This window comes from Ctenopharyngodon idella, chromosome 10, assembly GCF_019924925.1.
Source record: "Ctenopharyngodon idella isolate HZGC_01 chromosome 10, HZGC01, whole genome shotgun sequence".
NCBI lineage: Eukaryota > Metazoa > Chordata > Actinopteri > Cypriniformes > Xenocyprididae > Ctenopharyngodon > Ctenopharyngodon idella.
This window is the reverse complement of record NC_067229.1, coordinates 41,038,417-41,057,806: the sequence shown is the minus strand read 5'-3', so window position 1 is coordinate 41,057,806 and position 19,390 is coordinate 41,038,417. Positions and strand designations below refer to the sequence as shown.

At 38.6% G+C, this 19,390-nt stretch overlaps 1 protein-coding gene across 1 annotated transcript; it reads left to right on the top strand.

Moving 5' to 3' along the window:
- The first annotated feature begins 3,325 nt into the window (after positions 1-3,325).
- Positions 3,326-19,185, top strand: smg6 (SMG6 nonsense mediated mRNA decay factor). Its single transcript, XM_051907895.1, has 19 exons — positions 3,326-3,487; positions 5,394-7,560; positions 7,706-7,898; positions 8,682-8,792; positions 8,963-9,069; positions 9,334-9,412; positions 9,732-9,842; positions 9,921-10,133; positions 11,002-11,063; positions 11,545-11,690; positions 11,802-11,918; positions 12,019-12,193; positions 12,277-12,493; positions 13,505-13,672; positions 13,827-13,994; positions 14,111-14,255; positions 14,340-14,557; positions 15,476-15,557; positions 17,630-19,185. The coding sequence occupies exons 1-19, from the start codon at positions 3,343-3,345 to the stop codon at positions 17,758-17,760; spliced, it is 4,755 nt and encodes a 1,584-aa protein (XP_051763855.1). The 5' UTR covers positions 3,326-3,342; the 3' UTR covers positions 17,761-19,185.
- The last annotated feature ends 205 nt before the right edge of the window (positions 19,186-19,390 follow it).

The window sequence follows — 19,390 nt, the reverse complement described above, 5'->3', positions numbered from 1 at the left end:
CTCCTGGTTCTTCTCACTGCATTATCTCTGCATTGCTCATTGTTCTTTCTGCACCTTCTCCACCTCTTCATTTAATTCTCTCATATTAATCACTGTCTCTTTCCCCATGTGTCACCTGGACCATCATCCACCTCTTCTCTCATTACTTTTAAAAAGTTGGCTTCAGCCGATCACCCACCTCCCGTTTACATCCCAAGGGAGAGCGGGGGAGAGAACAGGAGTGTGTGAGAGAGAGAGAGAGAGAGAGAGAGGGAGGGAGAGGGATGGATAAATGTGGGGGCAGGAAAAACCCCCTGGTGTTGTGAATTCACCTGCAGAAAACTCCCTGCCTTTCCCACCTCTCCCACCTCCGCTCTGCTCATCTGTATTCCGAGTCTTTTCTCTGCTCTCTCTCCCTCCTCCTGCCTCGATATCTCCTCGTCTCCCCCCTCCTCCCTCGCCTCTGTCCCTCAGTATTACTTTACCTGCAGCATAGTGCAGCAATGAAACATCAGTGGCAGTTGCCAATGTTCCTTTTCAATTCACCTCAGTTCAAATGCACTATATTAGTGCACAAGCTGGTATAAAATTAAAATATATTGAGGTATATTCATATTTTTAATATAAAATATATTGAATAAAAATATTAAAAGTGGACACCATTGTAATACAATATTTCCTCAGCATGGTAATAATATGTTTTTAACCATGACACATGTTAATGAATTGGTATTCATTCCAATAACCTGCAAATGCTATTCATGGTATATGAATATGGCAATCATTATGCACCAAAGTATATAATAAAGTACCATCACAGTACTTTTTATAAGAAGAAATACACACACATACAAAACAATGTGATTCTGAGTGCAATATAGCATTATATGCAATAGCTTTAATGTCTGATTCATACTGACTTTAATTAGTAAATTAAAAAAAAAAAAAATCCACATGCACAACTTGGAATGTTTTGGAGGCATATTGCACATGAGTAAACCTTTCTTCCAGATGAAAATGCACACCTTAAATTGACATCTGGATGATGTACGTGTGATATCAGGGAGGTGTTACACCCTGTGGAGTTGACAGGAAGCACTTCCATAAATAAGGAATTCAGACAAACGGTGAATAGGCTCCTGTCCCTTTAAATGCCTGGCTGAATCCATGTTGCTAGGGAAATGGAGATGTTTACTCCAACATCAGTGTGAGCTGGCTGACTCTCCTGTGTCCTTCCACGTTTTCTCACTTTCTCTCTCTCTCTGTCTCTCTCTTCCATTCTCTTTGTGCATTTTTCATTCTCATGATGCTGTTTTTCCCTCCAACTTGCCTCACAGAAAAGTCCAATTTAATTTTCAATAAACTAATTAATGCTCGTATTAGTGATGCATGCATGCAATGTAGAATTGTCATGTGATTGTCACAAATGAGTAGGATGACCAAAGTGATGAAAAACTGACCTCATGAACCACAAGTTGTTCAGCCACTTTCGCTCTCTGTCTCAACAAGTTTTTTTTTTACTTTCAAACCTCTCCCATGCAAGCTTTTTTACTTTTTTTTTTTTTAAAGGTGTGTGATACATTTAGAGGTTTCATATCTGCAATAAAACATCTGCAGATTCTAGTCAAGCCGAAGAGAAATAAAAAAAAAACTATGCAGAGAAATTTCTAATGAACGTCCTTGAGGTTCCTCTTGAAAATGCAACAATACTGACACCTGTGGCCATTCGGAGGAACTGCACTTCACATTTGTCAAAAAATACCATATGTGATGCACACAAAACAGCTATTTCGTATGCAACAGAGCTGTATGTCCTATTAATTTAGAATTTTGCATGTTCAGTGATTTATTTTTTTTTCGGCTCCTTAATTGCCATGAAATCTCCTTACTTTTCCCAATTTACACACACATACACACACATGAACACAAGCACAAAGCACATGACTCACAAGGATGACTCATAGTACCCACCTCTCTGTTCTCACTGAACCCTGTCATCCCTTGAGAGAGAAAGAGAGAGAGATGTAGTGGGTGATGGCTGACAGGGAGAGATTTTATTAATTTCAATAATTTGCCATCAGGACTTGATAGCTGTAATAACCAAATTATTGCTGGTTGTGATGTGTGTCCAGCTCAGTTTTTGTAAAATGATTTATGATGGAGCTATAATTGTTTTCAGTCTCTTTCAAGTGAAAACTAAATCTTAAAAATTAAAATCCACAGAGGAGTGTGACGTTAGTTTGGACTTGGATTTTTCCTCAGATACTCAACATAATGTGCCATATCCTGGCAATTCATGTAATTAACATGAGCAGAAGTAATGCTTACACTGTAAGATCTCTCAGTGAGAGAGAGAGAGAGAGAGAGAGAGCAGGCTAATTAAAGTCAAGTGGAGAGCAATTTTTAGCTGTTAACGCATCTTAGAATTTGTAAGAAAAAAATTATTAAATGCAAAAAAAACAGACATTGGGACCCAAATGTTAATGCATATACACAGACACATATACACACTATTTTTTCTGATATGAAAATATTACTATAATTTTCATCTAATGTAGGCCTATATAAATTAATAGCGTACATAATTAAGTAAGCCTATACGATTTGTCAAGTTATGTTTGTTATTGATTATTAACAGTGTTGGGGGTAAGTTTCTACTGTACAGGTGTGAATTTGCTTTTCCTTCAGCCTGAAGCTTATTCATTTCATTTATGGTGTGAAAGGGCCTTTACATTTGTCAAAAATAGAATAACTTTTTTGTTATTAAAAAAACAAACAAGCAAGCCAAGCCCAGCCCAGATGAGAAAAAGTAAAGTGAAAGTAACGTTAATGCACTTTCCATTAAAAGTAACCAAGTAGTGCAATTAGTTACTTTTTTAGGGAGTAACACAACATTGTAGGCCTAATGCATTACTTTTAAAAGTAACTTTCCCCAACACAGATTATTAATATTAATTATTATTAAAAGGATTAAACATTTCATAAGTATTATTCGTTATTATATTATAATATAATTATATAGGCCTAATAATAGCAGATGAACACATTATGTTTTTATTTTATTTTAGGGAATTTTTATATTCATAAATGTAAGTTTCTTAAAACAAAGCTATTGTTTTCAGTTTTTCAAAAAGTAATTCTACGATTACTGTAAATCTTTGAATTTTACAAGAATTAAAAGTGGAAGAAGATTGTTTAGTCTATTTGAGAATTTTAATTAATCAGAAGACCCTGATATATAAGCTGCTTTTTTCATTCGTTATTTTATGTTCATATTCGTCTTTTTATTATTTTTTTGTGTAGTCAAGGCAAACCACTCCGCATTATGACTGGATGGTCTTTTTTTAAACGCGTTTTGGTTTCATGGCTTTTTGGCCTTACCGAGTTGCCGTGTGTTTGTGTTTGGTTCTGACGAAAATGGCGGACGAGCTGGATAGAGTACGCATTTCAGCCGCGGAGCTACGAGCAGAAGCATCGAATTTCACAACACACGGCGACAGTATAAAAGGTCAGGGGCTCTCTAAATGTTTATAACACAGTAAGAAAGGGAGTAGTGGAAGACAAGCCCTATTTTGACATTGCACGTCAAACTTAGGGCTCAGTTTGCTAATAGCTAGCTAGCATAACAGTCAACAACATTCGCCGCTCATGTGGGTTGAACGGCGCTTGTTTTGAAAAGGAAAAAAATCAACATATTTTGCCGGTTTTTCCTGCAAAATAATAAAGATCAGACCCTGCTGTATCGCTTAGCATAAACCACCCAAATAAGTAATAAGTTGTATAAAGAAGCACATGTAATGCTAACTATTATACTGGCTATTGAAGGCGGAAACTTCTTAAATGAGATATCATTTAATATGGAGAGTACATAAATAAACTGCTATCCAACCCCAACTCTTTAACTTTATAATTTGATTATTGCTGTCTAGCTATGTGTAGTAAACGTATAGTGAACGTAATGTTAAGCATGTTACAGTGCATGTGCAACAGGTTATTTTCCTCAGATGCCATAACAACAGCAATTTGGACTTGATTTTGTTGATCGACAAAAGCATTATATGTTGTTATCTATTTCTATCTCTTATGAATTAGTATAAACAATCACACATTTCCTAAATAGTGGCTAAATAATTAAAATTTGTGACGACATATCCCTAATGCAGTGGTTCTCAACCAGTCGACCGGGCCCACTAGGGGGCCTTGAGATGACTTAAAATGATTTAAAATGAGCCAAAACAGCTAAAAATCAAGATAATTCTAATTTTAATCCATCACCTCTGCAAATGTTTTGTTTTTTATTTGAAGAACCAGGATTTCTATAGTATGAGTTCTAATTCAGAGAATATCTAGACCTGGAAAACTAATGCAAATCAATAAAATCTCATTTCACCTTCAGTATTTTTTAATGAATTTATTTTTTTTAGTTAATCCAAGCTCTAAAATATTTTATCGGGTAGAAATTGAGTAAAAAATATATTTTTAATTTAAAAAATGGTAACCTTAATTCTTATCCAGTAAATCATGAAAAACTGGGAAGTCATGGTGCCTTCGGAAATTGTTATGGACAATGGGAGGCTTTGGAATCAAAAGGGCTGAGAACCACTGCTTCAAAGGGTAGTTTGCCCAAAAATGAAAATTCTGTCATTAATTACTCACCCTCATCTCATTCCAAACCCGTAAGACTTTCGTTCATCTTCGGAACACAAATGAAGATATTTTTGATGAAATCTGAGAGCTTTCTGTCCCTCCATAGACAGCTACGCAACTGAAACTTTGATGCTTCAAAAAGTTCATAAAGAGATCGTAAAACAAATCCATATGAATTGAGCGCTTCAGTCCGAATTTTTGAAGAAATTCGATCACTTTATATGATGAACGCTTTTAATTTAGGCTTTTATTTACATATAAACATTCATCAACTCGCACATCAGTTGTGGTAAATAGAAGCTCAAGCATGTTTGCTTGACGAGAACCAATGAGGTTCATTCTCGTGTTACGCAACACGTTTGAGCTTCCGCAACAGGTTTGTTCTCACGCACCAAGCAGTTTCGGTTTAGCTTCTGTCTATGTTCGCTGATCAAAGTTGATTTGTGAATAAAAGCTTAAATTCAATCTGTTCATCATATATAGCGATCAAGTCTTTTCATAAATTTTGGACTAAACTGCTCAATTCATATGGATTAGTTTAACAATCTCTTTATGAACTAGTTGAAGCGTCAAAGTGTGAGTTGCGTTGCTGTCTATGGAGGGACAGAAATCTCTCAGATTTCATCAAAAAGAACTTCATTAGTGTTCTGAAGATGAATTAAAGTCTTAAATGAGGGTGAGTAATTAATGACAGAATTTTTATTTTTGGGTGAACTGTCACTATAATGTACTCTTCAGCCAATAAAATATTTTTTTCTTTTTCTCAGAATTGCGAGAGGAGGGTAAAAAGCAACGGCAACGAGACAGTAAACGTCCAGACCTGCAGTTGTACAAACCTGGTTCTGGCCATCCACGCAGACATAAGGACAGCGCAGAAGGAGTCGGCTCAGACCCTGTGCACCCACCGGAAGACTGCGGTATTGTTAGTGATGCCAAAATGCCTGACAGCTCACCTACCAGTCCCGGATGCTCTCACGTCACTGGTATAGACAGTGAAGACTTTCCAAATGACAGTCAGCCTGAAAAGAATCACAACACTAAAGGACCCGTAGGCGGCAAGAACCACCAACTTGTGGATGTAAATGCTGTTAAAAGCATTGAAGGTGCTGGTACGCCAAGGTCCCCGAAGCAGTCACGAAAGATGAGAAAGCCAGACCGTGAGATATATCAGCCAGGGGGGCGAAGGACTCAAGGAAACAAAGAGACCGGGGCGAGCAAAGAATTAGATGGGGATCGAAGAAGAGAGGAAGAAGTGTGTGGGAAATCTGTTGAATTACTTAAGAGTGAGAAAGAGGAAAAGCGTAGAAACAGGCGAGGGAAAGATGGCAGGAAAAAGCAAGAGTCCAAAGGAAGTGCAGACTCGCCCTCTGCAAACAAAAATGAGAATAATGTCGAGAATATCACTGGTAACATCAGTAAACTCCAACTAGAGTCTGAGGAAGGTAGAGATGGAGGTGGGCAGGATGGTACAAACCGGAGAAAACCTAGTGGGGAAGGTCGAAGAAGCCAAGCAGGTGAAGGGAGTGGAGGGATCGGAGAAGACAAAAAAAAGGAGAGGGGTAACGGGAAATCCAAAGCAGGAAGGGAGAAAGGTAACAACCAGGTCTTCTCTAAAAAAGAGGAAGTGGAGGGAGGAGTGAAAGTTTCAGAGGCAGCCCAACCTGAAGGAAAAAGGCAGAGGAATGTTGGCGCAAAGGAGGTAAGCCATAACCAGAACATAAACTACGAAAAACAAACAGGGAACAGGCCGAAAGAGAGAGGGAAACCATCTGAGAGAACCGATTCAAACCGAGTCAACTCTGCCTCAAAGCGATACTCTCAGTCAGACATCCGACGACCTCGAAACCGCACATACAGCACGAGTTCAGCCAGTAGCGGGACCAGTATGGATGGTCTGGCTGAAGCTGAGAGACTTAGAGGAGAGGGTCAACAGTTGTCGGCACGCACTGCAGAGAGGAAGATTGGTCAGAGGGAGTTTGTCCGAGGGAGCCAGGCCCGTCCGAGGAGACGGACAGCCCGGACCTTGTCCTCCACAGATTCTCTGGAGGAAAATGAGGCGTGGGAGCGAGAAGATAGAAGAGGCCGTGTTGCTGATGAAGCCAAGAGCACCCACAGGGGTCCCGAAGTGGGCGGAAGAGGCCAAAGAGCGCCTGCGCCTTGTGGTCGAGGAGGAATTTTGAGAGTTTCTTTGGACAAGCATTCAAGTGAAGAGCAAGCGAGTCGAAAAAACCCTAGAGGTCGTGGGAGGGGCATCCTAGTGCTTCCTGCCCACACGGATCTAACTTTAACCCCTGAGCCTGGGCCTCAGCTTGGAGGAATGAGAGGAGGAATGGGTCTGGGCCGAGGAAGAGGCGGCCGTGGAGGAGGGACAAGACGACTTTGGGACCCGAATAACCCAGATAAGAAACCAGCGCTGGTGTCAAGCCAACAATCCCAGCATGCATCTCTCCAGCAGGCTTTGTACTTGCAGCAGGGTGGATGCGGGCCGCTGCACTTCCTGGATACTGATGACGAGACTGCAGGAAGTCCTCCTGTCCGCCAGGGGGAGTATTCTCCAAACCAGCAAGCTGCTGCGATGGCTTACTACAAATTCCAGAATTCTGACAACCCCTACTGCTATCCGTTACCGGCCAATTCACCGAACACCCCGCCACGCTATCCTTTCCCGTATCACATTCCCTACCAAATTCCTGGCTCTAATGGGATCTATCCCACCTCTGCTATGCCACCTTATTATGGACCCTATGGGCAAGGTGGTCCAGGTTATCCCTCTCCAACGGGATCTAGTCTCACTCCAGAAGAGGCAGAGGTGCAGACCAGAGGAGAGCTAGGAAAATTGCTTCGGCTGGCTGACAGTCAGGAACTCCAACTCAGTAATCTGCTGTCCCGGGAACGACTGAGCCCAGAGGGACTGGAGCGAATGGCCCAGCTCAGGTGTGTATTGAAATTGTAAATAGGAAAACATGGGATTTATTGTTCTACAATTACACGTTTTATGTCATTGTCTCATAATGGACATTATTACTACCGGTTGAATTTTTCCTTTAACTTGTTTACATTTTTTCTGATGTTTATCCAGGGCTGAACTCCTGACGTTGTACGAGCGGGTGATTTTGACAGACATCGAGTTCTCCGACTCTCAAAACCTAGATCAGGCCCTGTGGAAAAATGTGTTTTACCAGGTGATAGAGAGGTTTAGGCAGCTACTGAAAGATCAGACCTCAGACACAGCCCCACAGATCAAAACCATGCTGATGAACATTCTGGAAGAGGTAGATATGCACTAAGTCAAAGTCCTTGTCATTGTCTAATTTGTTATTTTTTTCCCCTGATATCACATTAACACAACCATTGAATAGTTTGTATTTTTTTTTTTTTTTTTATTTAGCAAGGATGCATTCAATTGATCGAAAGTGACAGTAAAGACATTTATAATGTTTAAAAAATTCTAATTCTACTAAATGTTGAACTTTTCTATTAATCAAATAATTCTGAAAAAAGAATCACTGTTTCCACAAAAATATTAAGCAGCATAAATGTTTTCCACTTTTTTTTTTTTTTTTTTAAATAATAAATGTTTCTTGAGCAGCAAATCAGCATAGAATGATTTCTGAAGGATCATGTGACACTGAAGACTGGAGTAATGATGCTGAAAAATCAGCTTTGCCATCACAGGAATAAATTACATTTTAAATTGTAATAATATTTCACAATATTGCTGTTTGTGTGATGTTTTGATTAAATACAATAAATGCAGCCTTGGTGAGCATAAGAAAAAAAAAAAAAAAGTATATGTATCTTATCAACCCCAAACTTTTGAATGGTAGTGTATAAAGAATTTAGCTGATGTTCTTATGCAGAACGACTTACAAAAGTGCTTTAACTTCACATATGAGGGTGATTAAATCTTCACTAGTCTTTTTGAAATAAAATTGTAAATTACTTTGAAAAAAAGCTTTGTATTTTGTTTTATATCGCATCATTCAGTAATATAATCCATTTGTGACAGAAAGTGAAGATGCAATGTTTTTTTTTTTTTTTTTTTTTTGCTCTAGGGGGCAGTATTCTTTGATTCACTTCTACTGAAGTTGCAGACAGTGTTTCAGTTCAAGCTGGAAGACTATATGGACTGCATGGCTATACGAGCAAGACCTCTACGCAAGACGGTACACTCCTTGTGTTTCTCTAATACTATGAGTTACTTAGGAATATAGGCCCAGCTGTTTCCTTGTCTTAAGGGGTTTTCTGTAACAGGCTTATATGCCCTTAATAGTTTCTTCTACTATTGTTGAATAGACACATTCAACAGGTGTGAATCCACTTTACCTTGTTGCAGGTCAAGTATGCTCTGATCAGTGCCCAGCGCTGCATGATCTGTCAGGGCGATATCGCACGATATCGTGAACAGGCTAGTGACTCTGCTAACTACGGGAAGGCCCGCAGGTAAGTCTGTCATGGCCACATTAAACATGAAGTTACTCACAACAAAAGCCATATTTATAGCATAGTACAGTATTTTAATATACATACATAAACCTCTGTTTATATAATGATGTAGTGACTGATGATAAATTGAATTAGTGCAACATAAATCATTTCTTTCTTTTTTTCCCCCTTCATTTACCCATGGGAAGTCATCGTTGTGTTAAGTTGTGTTGTTGCGTTTTCACATTTCAATGTTGACATTTTGTCTTTTCTCATGTGCAGTTGGTATCTAAAAGCTCAGCAGATTGCTCCGAAAAATGGACGACCCTACAACCAGCTGGCTCTTCTAGCAGTGTACACGGTGAGACCACCAGCATAACGTACTTTTTTTTTTTTTTTTTTTTTTAGACAAAAATGCTAACATTTTAATATAAAACTTAGTATAATATAATTTTAATATAAAAATTTATAAATTAATATAAAAGTATTTGCACTTTTATTTAAAAAAATAGTTTTATTTGCATGTTTAATCAGTCCCAGTCTGACAAAACAACAATGTTGTAAGCTTGTCAGTTTTAAACCATTTTTTTAAATAGTTGCTTGTATGTTATTGGCTTAAATGATGAGTATTGTTAACATGAAAGTTAAACTAGTGCTTTCTCCTCCCTTCTCTCTTTTAGAAGCGAAAGCTGGATGCTGTATACTATTACATGCGTAGTCTAGCCGCCAGTAACCCGATCCTCACAGCCAAGGAGAGCCTGATGAGTCTGTTTGAGGAAGCCAAGCGCAAGGTATGCATGTTAACACCGCTGCTCCAATAGAATCAAACTTTTTGTTTCTGAGTGTCATATTTATCTCTCCCAAACTAGGCTGACCAGATTGAACATAGACGAAAGCAGGATTCAGATGGAGGTACCCATGGTTCCAGAGGTCATGCAGGTGGGCGTCGTGGCGAGGACGCCTCCCGTGTGGAGATCTGGATACGTCCGAGTGGGAATCCGGGCACTTCTCGTCCAACAGGCAGTGAATCCGGAAAAGACTCTGAGCAGGATGGAGAGCTGGGAACTTTGAGTGCCAGTGATGTGAGTGCTTATGAAAAGAAGTGTTATTTGTGCTGGGTTGCTCTGATCACAATAAAATCTATCTGAGGTTATTTTACTCTAAAATAGGGTCGCAATGTTTAGATTGCTGTTCTTGCCCAGTTCTTTCACTCTCTCTGTTTCAGAGAAATGACCAAATAAAATGCCACCGTTGCTAATACATGTGCTGACAAATAGATACAATTGTTATATTATTTTAAAACAAGGTCTATTAAAAAAGATTCAGACTAGCAGCCTGTTGCACTTTAGGCAAGAAATACTCCTCTTAGGCACACAAATGTTTCAGAAAATGGGCACAAACAGAGGCAGACACACGCAACAACACGCGTACAAACACCCTCGCGCATTAGGAGAGCCAAAGAGGTCACGTCATGTTGTTTATGAGTTGCACAGGAAGAAGCTGACTCACCCATCAGTGGCAGAAAAGGGCGTCATTGTGCCGTGAGGCAGCCATCATTTCGGTAACCTTGGATATTTGCCCACGTCATTATTAAATGCACACTTACTTTTAAAGAAAGTTGATCTTTTTCCACCCCAATATTGGTCTTTTGTAAGGGTTAGCAGGTTGTTTTGAGCCCTTTACTTCTGGCAGTACACTGATTTAATTAAATGAGAGCATTTTAGGTTTATCAGCTAAACAAGGTGCTCATCCTGTGGCAAGTTGGTCAATTTTCTGATCATTTTGTTTATGCATTAAGTCTTGGTGACTGCGCACACCTATGGAGCTATTGGTTTCAGGGGGGAAACATGAGCTGTTTTTTATTACATTGAACAGTCACTATAATTACAACCATTTTAGCTGAAGGTAAATTACATATTAACTCATATTTTTCTGTCCTTTTCTTTACAGCTCAATAAGAGGTTTATTTTGAGTTTCCTACACACTCATGGAAAGCTTTTCACTAAAGTAGGGTAAGTCTTAAAGTCGACAGATTCATTGTAAACAGCAGGTTTTACACTGTGTTGCTATTAAATTGACCGTTGACATTGAAGGTCATTTCAGTCCAGTCATATTAAGAGTACAGAGGGATGATTTTAAAAGAGAACCTAGATTATGTATCATAAGCAACGGTTCCTGAGAGGAACTTTTTGGGATCAGAACAAATTCATCTGTATTCACAGACTTGAATATAAAGCATATTTGATTGGAATTTCCTGCCTTAAATTATATTACATGACTGTTTTATTCAGAAAATTTTCAAATATTATAATTATTAATTTAATTTTTGCCATAAAAATAGCCTTTGCTGCTGATATGGTGTTAAATAATAAATATATAAAATATCTACAAAATGTTTGACATTTGATTTGATTGAATGTTTGATTTTTATTTCTTTAAAATTTGAATATACTGGTGTATTCATTTGCATAATGTGTCGTGATTGGTCCTCAGGATGGAGAGTTTTCCTGCTGTAGCCAGTCGAGTGTTACAGGAGTTCCGGGCACTCCTCCAGCACAGCCCCTCCCCCCTCGGCAGCACACGCATGCTGCAGATCATCACAATTAACATGTTCACCATCCATAACGCACAGATTAGAGGTAAACATACAACACTAGCAGTGGCCAAAGAGCCTCTCCAGTCCATTGAAAATAATCTTTCTTGCTTCTCACTTTGCTATGCCACTCAATTGTTCTCTTTCTTTCTCATAGCTGAACGGCAGGGTGAAACTCGGTCGGTATTGGAGGAGCAGACCATATCCCTTGGTTTAGCCATGTTTGGTCTCCTTGTCCAACGTTGCACTGAACTCCTGAAGGAGACGCCTGCTGGTGAGTAGATGATGTGTTTCAAAACCTAGTGTGCTGTCTACGTAGACAGCATCATAAGGCATTATTGGTGGGGTCCAAAAAGGTTATTTGCCTCCCCCAGAGCCTATCCCAGCAGAAGAACTGGGGGAGTTTGATGAGATGGATGATGAGGAGGGGATGGTACGGGTGTCTGCCTTCCCTCCCGACCTCAGAGAGCTGCTGCCCAGCATGAAGGTCTGGTCCGACTGGATGCTCGGACACCCAGACAAGTGGAACCCTCCTCCCTGCAGTATGCAGTGAGTCCTGCTCTCATTATGTTCACAGGACTGTGTTGATTTGAAGCTGAGCTAGAGTAATATGGTTCTGCGTGTGTTTATAGGGGGAGTCCAGATGTGTGGCAGTGTCTTGCAGATCTGTGCAACTCTTTCTCACGCGTGTATCACGGTGAGGTTCTGCTGTATAAAGCTGATGCAGATGGAGAAGGAGACGAGGAGCTCAGAGTCCTGCAGCTGGAGGAGGACAAAATGCTCTCTGGCTTTGTCCCGCTACTCGCTGCCCCACAGGAAGCATGCTACATAGACCAAGCAACAGATGCGGTCAGTAATGTACACATGTATGCATACTAACATGTTACATCACACTGCCATATTGCATGCTTGGGTGGATAATTTATCAAAATTAGGACTCAGTAGATTACAATAATTTGTGATTTAATCTCTATTTTTTATTTTATTTATTTTTATTTTAAAAAAATCTATCTAGATTTATTTTATTAAATTAATTAACTATCTATTTGAAACCCAATTAGTTTTTTTATTTTTATATTATTTATATTTTTATTTTATAGCTTTATGTAATATGTATTCAGTCCATTATCTCCTGCTGGGTGGACAATATATCAAATTTAGGGCTGTCAAAAGATTACAATAATTTGCCATTTAATTTTGTTATTTATAATTTTTTAATTTTTAGTTTATTTTTTATCACACTTTTTTTTTTTAAATCACACTTTTATTACATTTATTTATTATATTTTAGTTAAAAATCTAATCTAGATTATTTTAATAAATAAACTAGCTACTTATTTATTTTAAAATCCAATTTACTAAAATTGACTGCCTCCTGGGTTGATAACATATCAAAATTAGTGCTCTTAGTAGATTCAAATAATTGCAATTTATTTTTATTATTTCATAATTTGCCTTTTATTATTATTTTACTTTTTTAATTTCAAGTTGCTAAAATTGGCCTTTTTTATTTAATATATTTTTTATTTAGTCCTTTCCATGTTAATGCATTAATTCTTGTTTTGAGAAAAAAAAAGGTCAATGATAATTGAATTCTATGCAAAGATTTTTATAAAAAGATTTGATTTATTAAATCAATAAGCTGTTAAGACGGTCTTTTTCATCATTTACTAATAAACGTGAGCGGACACACCAGTGCTGCCGTTCTTATTCTAATCGGTCAAAGAAATCACACAGAACTCAATTAATCACTTTAGTCAAATTCATTGTTAGTTTTATGAAATTAACGTAATTAATTAAATAAATTAACTTTAGCAGCTGTAGTTATCTCCCATCTGAATGATTGTTTCTGTATTGTAGGCTATAGCAGCTGACTGTAAGAGAGTGACGGTTCTGAAGTACTTCCTGGAAGCTCTGTGCGGGCAAGAAGAGCCGCTTCTGGCTTTTAAGGGAGGAAAGTACATTTCCATGGCAACACCTCTTTCACCCAGCGCAAGCGCAGAGAACAAGATGAAAACACAAGAACAGGTACAGCAAACCTCTCATTTCCTGGACGTATGAAAGAGATTTTCATCTGTTTTGTTTTGCTTTTCCCCGAAACGTTGACAGTCTTTTTCCAGTAACCCACCCAACAGAGTGTGCGGTTAACTATCTGGCACTGCTAATTCCACTGTTTTCTCAGGAGGATGATGTCATTGTAGAGGAATCCTCTCTCTCTGCATCGGAAGGGGAGATCGATGGAGAGATGGTAGGAGACGGAAGTGAGGATGATATCAGAGAGCTAAGGGCACGGCGCCACGCTCTTACACACAAGCTGGCACAGCAGCAGAAACGCAGGGACAAGATACAGGTATCTCAAGATGCCGCCATCTTTATCTATACACATTGTCTTCTTCTAATGTCAGTCAGTGTTTCTTGCACCACTAATGAATTAGTGCTGACAAAGTGTCTGTTTTTGTCCTCCAGGCTGTCCTGCAGACGGGTGGGCAGCTGGAGATTGAGATCAGGCCATTCTATCTGGTCCCTGACACAAACGGCTTTATAGATCATCTGGAGGGCCTGAGGAAGCTTCTGGCCTGTGGGACATACATTCTGGTTGTGCCTCTCATCGGTGAGATCCTCTTTGATAATTAAAATGCACACAAATGTTTCACTCTTCCTTTCTAGCTAATGTTTCTCTGTGTCTTTCTGACAGTGATCACAGAGTTGGATGGTCTGGCTAAAGGGCAGGACAGTCGTGAGGGGATCAGTAATGGTGCCCATGCCCGACAGGTGCAGGAGAGAGCCAAAGCAGCGGTCATGTTTCTGGAGAAAGCCTTCGAGTCTAGAGATCCCTGCATCAGAGCGCTCACCAGCAGAGGAAACACACTGGAGTCCATCGCCTTCCGCAGTGAGGACACTTCTGGACAAAAGGTCTGTGTGTTTCTTCCCCTTTGTGAAAGGATGGTGGCGCTAATCTACAGAGGATTATGCTGTTTCACACTTGGTTCAAACCTCAGTTCTATTCAGTTCCTCTCTTTTCATATTGTTTTATTTTCATCTGAATCACTGTAAGTTTGCCATCAAGTTGAGTGCTGAAGGTGAGGTGTCATCAGTAGTGGTTCACTTATGCAAATTTAGGCCGGACCGCCTTCATACAATTCCAAATAGGTCTGGGCGTTACAACGTAAAATAACCTTTTTATGTTAATATTACTGTATTTTGATCAAATAATTGTAGCCTGGTTGAGCAAAAGAGACTTATTTCAAAAGCATTTTAAAAATCCTACCGATCCCAAACTTTTGAACTCTAGTGTATATGCACCACTATAACAATACATAGTAATGCTTTATTTATTTTGATTTTTTTTAACAGAATCATTTTTGTTTAGTCCTGCAATGACATAAATGAATCATTGAATTAGAGTTTTGAATCGATTTAAGCAAACATTTTAAACTGATTCAAACACAGAACTGAACTCTATAGCTACTTTTGGTGCTGAAGTTCAAATCATCAGTGCTCTTTTTTATTTTATTTTATTTTATTTTATTTTATTTTTCCAGTTAGAGAAAGTTTCTTTTTGATTAAGAGATGGTCTTAAAAATATTTTTAACACTCTCTTATAAGTCACAAGACAAGGAGAGACTGCAGAATTAGTCTAACGGTGGTCTTCAGGGAACATAACACTCAGACACGGTTCTGTGGTGCGTGGCCAAGTTCGGAAAATGTTTTCACGTCAACCTGCAACTCTAGTGTGAACCCTTTAGAGGTTCATTTTAAAGTTCATAAATGCACATGGGACTATAAAGTCTATTTTAAATCCACCCGCTCATTGTGGGTCTCTTTCCCTAGGGCAACAACGACGATGTCATCCTGTCCTGCTGTCTACACTACTGTCAGGACAAAGCCAAGGACTTTATGCCTGCTGAGAAAAGTGAGTTCACTTACTTTCACTTGTTAGAGGCCATTCACACAGGATGCGCTTTTGCATTCCATCTGCGTTTACTTTAAATTGATTGTCCATTTAGACATTTACAGCGTCGTACTTCATTTTGCGATTAGCTGAATGTACATTATCCTACTTATTACATGACTACTTGCCACAAAAGTAAATAATTTGACACAAAATATTGATTTGGTTTGAAATATTTTGTTAGCTCATTTGCGAAACACAAAGCTTTCGCAAAGAAAAACAGTTCCTAGTAAGTTCCTATCAGTTTTGAGCGTAGAACAAGTTCAAACAAGATGGACATTTAAGGGATAATGTATCACTTATTACACAGCTTTTCACCACATAAATAATAGGGGTGGGAATCTTTAGTCACTTCACGATCCGATCCGATTCGATTCTGGGAGTCACGATCCGATTCCAAAACGATTCTTGATCTACTTTTTTTTTATTATTATTAATTAATTACTTTACTGACTTAAAAAACTTAAAATCCTTACATTTACATATCCTTACATAAGTAATTGTAAGTAGGCCTACTTTTTAAAATAATTACAAATTCAAAAAATTGAATTAAAACAATTGTATGTTAAGAATTTTAAACTATTATAACTTCAAAACATACAAACAAGTAGCAAATAATAAAGAGGAGCAACAAAACATATTACAAGCAATAAACAAAGACTGCATTCAGTATTTAAGGTAATCTGAATGTTTTCTTTCTCACATTTACTGTCGTTTGATTGTTACATCATAGACAGCGGGAGATCTAATAATGCGTAATGTAAACCACTGGGAGACCACAGATTGTTTCACACTTACTAGACCATCTCATTCTAGCATTTAATGCTGAGCAGGACACTAGGATGCAGCCTTTCATTTGAGAAGCACCCACAGATTTGAGGAATTTGGTAATAACTGAATGTCACGACTAACCAATCAGAATCAAGCTTTTTCGAGAGCGTGTAATAAACAAGATTAGTTCACTCCAGAATTAAAATCTCCTAATAATTTACTCACCCCCATGTCATCCATCTTTCTTTCTTTCTTCAGTTGAAAAAAAAAAATTGTTTTTTTAAGGAAAACATTCCAGGATTCTTCTCCATGTAGTGGACTTCAACAGGGACCAACAGGACCAATGGGTTGAAGGTCCAAATTGCAGTTTCAATGCAGCTTCAAAGGGCTCTACACGATCCCAGCCAAGGAATAAGGGTCTTATCTAGCGAAACGATCTGTCATTTTCTAAAAAATGTAAAAAAATATATATACTTTTTTTTTTTTTTTTTTTACCACAAATGCTCATCTTGCACTAGCTCTGTGATGCGCATCCACAACTTCACACATTACGTAATCAGGTTGGAAAGGTCACGTGGGTGGAAGTAACCCAGTGTTAACAAAGCGAACGTGCAAAGAACGTGCAAGTCAAACACCCTTTACAAAAAGAAAGGGTGAAAAAAAGGAAAAAAAAAAAAGGTAAAACAACGATGTTTGAAGAGAGAAAATGACATGGAGTTTTGCGCCCTACTTTTAAACAGTGGGTCGGTACTTCCGCCCACGTCATGCGTGACCTTTCCAATGTGACTACATAATGTGTGAAGTCGTGAATGCACATCGCAGAGCCAGTGCAAGACAAGCATTTGTGGCTAAAAAGTATATACATTTTTTATTTTATTTTTTTATTTTTTTTTTTAGTAAATGACAGATCGTTTCACTAGATAAGACACTTATTCCTCGGCTGGGATCATTTAGAGCCCTTTGAAGCTGCAACCCGTTGGTCCCTGTTGAAGTCCACTATATGGAGAAAAATCCTGGAATTTTTACCTCAAAAACCTTAATTTCTTTTCAACTGAAGAAACAAAGACATAAACATCTTGGATGACATGGGAGGTGAGTAAATTATCAGGAAATTTTAATTCTGGAGTGAACTAATCCTTTAAACACTGAAAAGCATCCTGTTTTTTAAAAAAAAGAATACTTCCTCTTTGAATTTGAGTCGTCTTCTGTTTCTTCCTTTGCACTTCTCTTTCCTGACTGACCAGTTTTGTGTCCTCCACCAGATGGGCCGGTGCGTTTGCGCAGGGAGGTGGTCTTGCTCACGGACGACCGCAACCTGCGAGTCAAAGCTCTCACACGCAACGTTCCGGTCCGAGACATCCCCGCGTTCCTGATCTGGGCTAAAGTAGGCTGAACCGCAGACCTGACCTACTGCTGTACAAACCAATCATCCTCCACTACAACAGTTGGAGATGAGGAAATGATGTCACAGAGAGAGGATGAATATAAAGGGGAAAGATACTACACGTTTTTGTCAAACCGACAAAAAAGAGCAGTGACACAGAAAGCCACTTTAACAAGAAAGAAATGAGGATTTTCCCCTTAAAACGCAGCGTGCATAGACAACCGCTTACTTCGGAGGGGGAGATAGACACGATTGAAGGGGGTTGAAACCAGCTTAGCTGATTCAGGGGGGTTGATTAATGCGCAGAAATGCCGTATGAAGAGGAAGCAGGCGGGGTGTACGTGTGTGAGCGAGAGAAACCAGCGTCAGCTGTTCTGCTGTTTAGAGTGTCAGCTTGTAGTGTTTGTGTGGAGTCACACGCAGGCGGATAAGCTCATTCCAGCGCTTCCGCCGCTATCAAAGGGCCTGTGATGAGGTGAGCACTCCAGTAGGGGGCGGCGTGAGGAGGTCTCACGTTCCTGTGGCCCGAGAGGCCCTGATTGCATTTTCATTGCCTTGGTGCATGATTGTTTTAAAGCTCTTATTATTTTTACTTGCGCATTTAAGTTTGCATTGCATTTTGACTTCAGTTTTGACAGTGTCAGGTTCTTGTTTTCATTTAGGTCACATGGTTTTGTTGTAATACACTTGTAACTGTCTGATCTTCTGTAGTAGGTGTATGGAAGCATCTTTGTGCATCAAGTGTGTGAATTCAAGTCAGAAATTGTATTCCTGTGTCAAGTAAATACTGATGTAATGAATCTGTCATCACAGTAGTTTTAATACAGACTAACCCACTCTACTTTTTTGAGGAAAATTAGGCTTTCACCACATTGCCATTGCTGAAAATTAAACACAAGGTTTATCTGTCTCTGAATGAATGGAAATTAAAATCTGCAATTTTAAGGTAGAGCAAAATAGAAATTTAGTTTGCTTTTTTATAAAGAAATTGAAAATACATGGACAACTTGGATGAGCTGTAAAGTGGGTTATTTAGATATTGCAGTCACAACCATCAAGAAAAACACCAAGTATCTTGTTCACTCTTCAGAGTCTTAGAAATGTTTTATTTTTTTCCTTTTGAAAATGTTCTGTGCAAATTATTTTCAAGCCTGTATTAAGTCGAATGGTTTGTCTGTGCTTGTGTTTTAGTGTGGTTATTTTTTTTCATTTCCAAAGCTCAAGTATTATAGTTCTAATGGGACCTGGTATGTCATCTTGTTAGAGCCTGTTTGTTTTAACGGTCAAATATCATCCTCACCTTTCTGTTCTGTGGTAACAAAAAGCCGTGTTTGGCTTTAAGCAGCATCTGAATTATTCACCTCTGATTACAAGTCTTCCTAATTTGGTTTTAATGTGGATTTAATTAAAATTAAAAAATAATTTCTGAGTTAATCATTTGTGTTGTCACTATTTCAAACTCATTACAGGTATAATGTCTTAATGACTTCTAAGAGGATTTTTCCACAGAGTGATTCACTAAGGAATATTTTCTTTTTCAGCAGAGGAATTAGGCATTCATGTAATGTAGTTGTCAATTATGGATTTAGAGCAGAATCTCTTTCCTGTTTTGTTGCCCAAAATGATGTCATTCCTTTTT

Coding starts and splice junctions, on each gene's coding strand:
- smg6 (XM_051907895.1), top strand. CDS start 3,343: ATGGCTTTTTGGCCTTACCGAGTTGCCGTGTGTTTGTGTTTGGTTCTG. Junction 8,793..8,962: donor CAAGACCTCTACGCAAGACG/GTACACTCCTTG, acceptor ACCTTGTTGCAG/GTCAAGTATGCTCTGATCAG. Junction 10,134..11,001: donor GAACTTTGAGTGCCAGTGAT/GTGAGTGCTTAT, acceptor TTTTCTTTACAG/CTCAATAAGAGGTTTATTTT.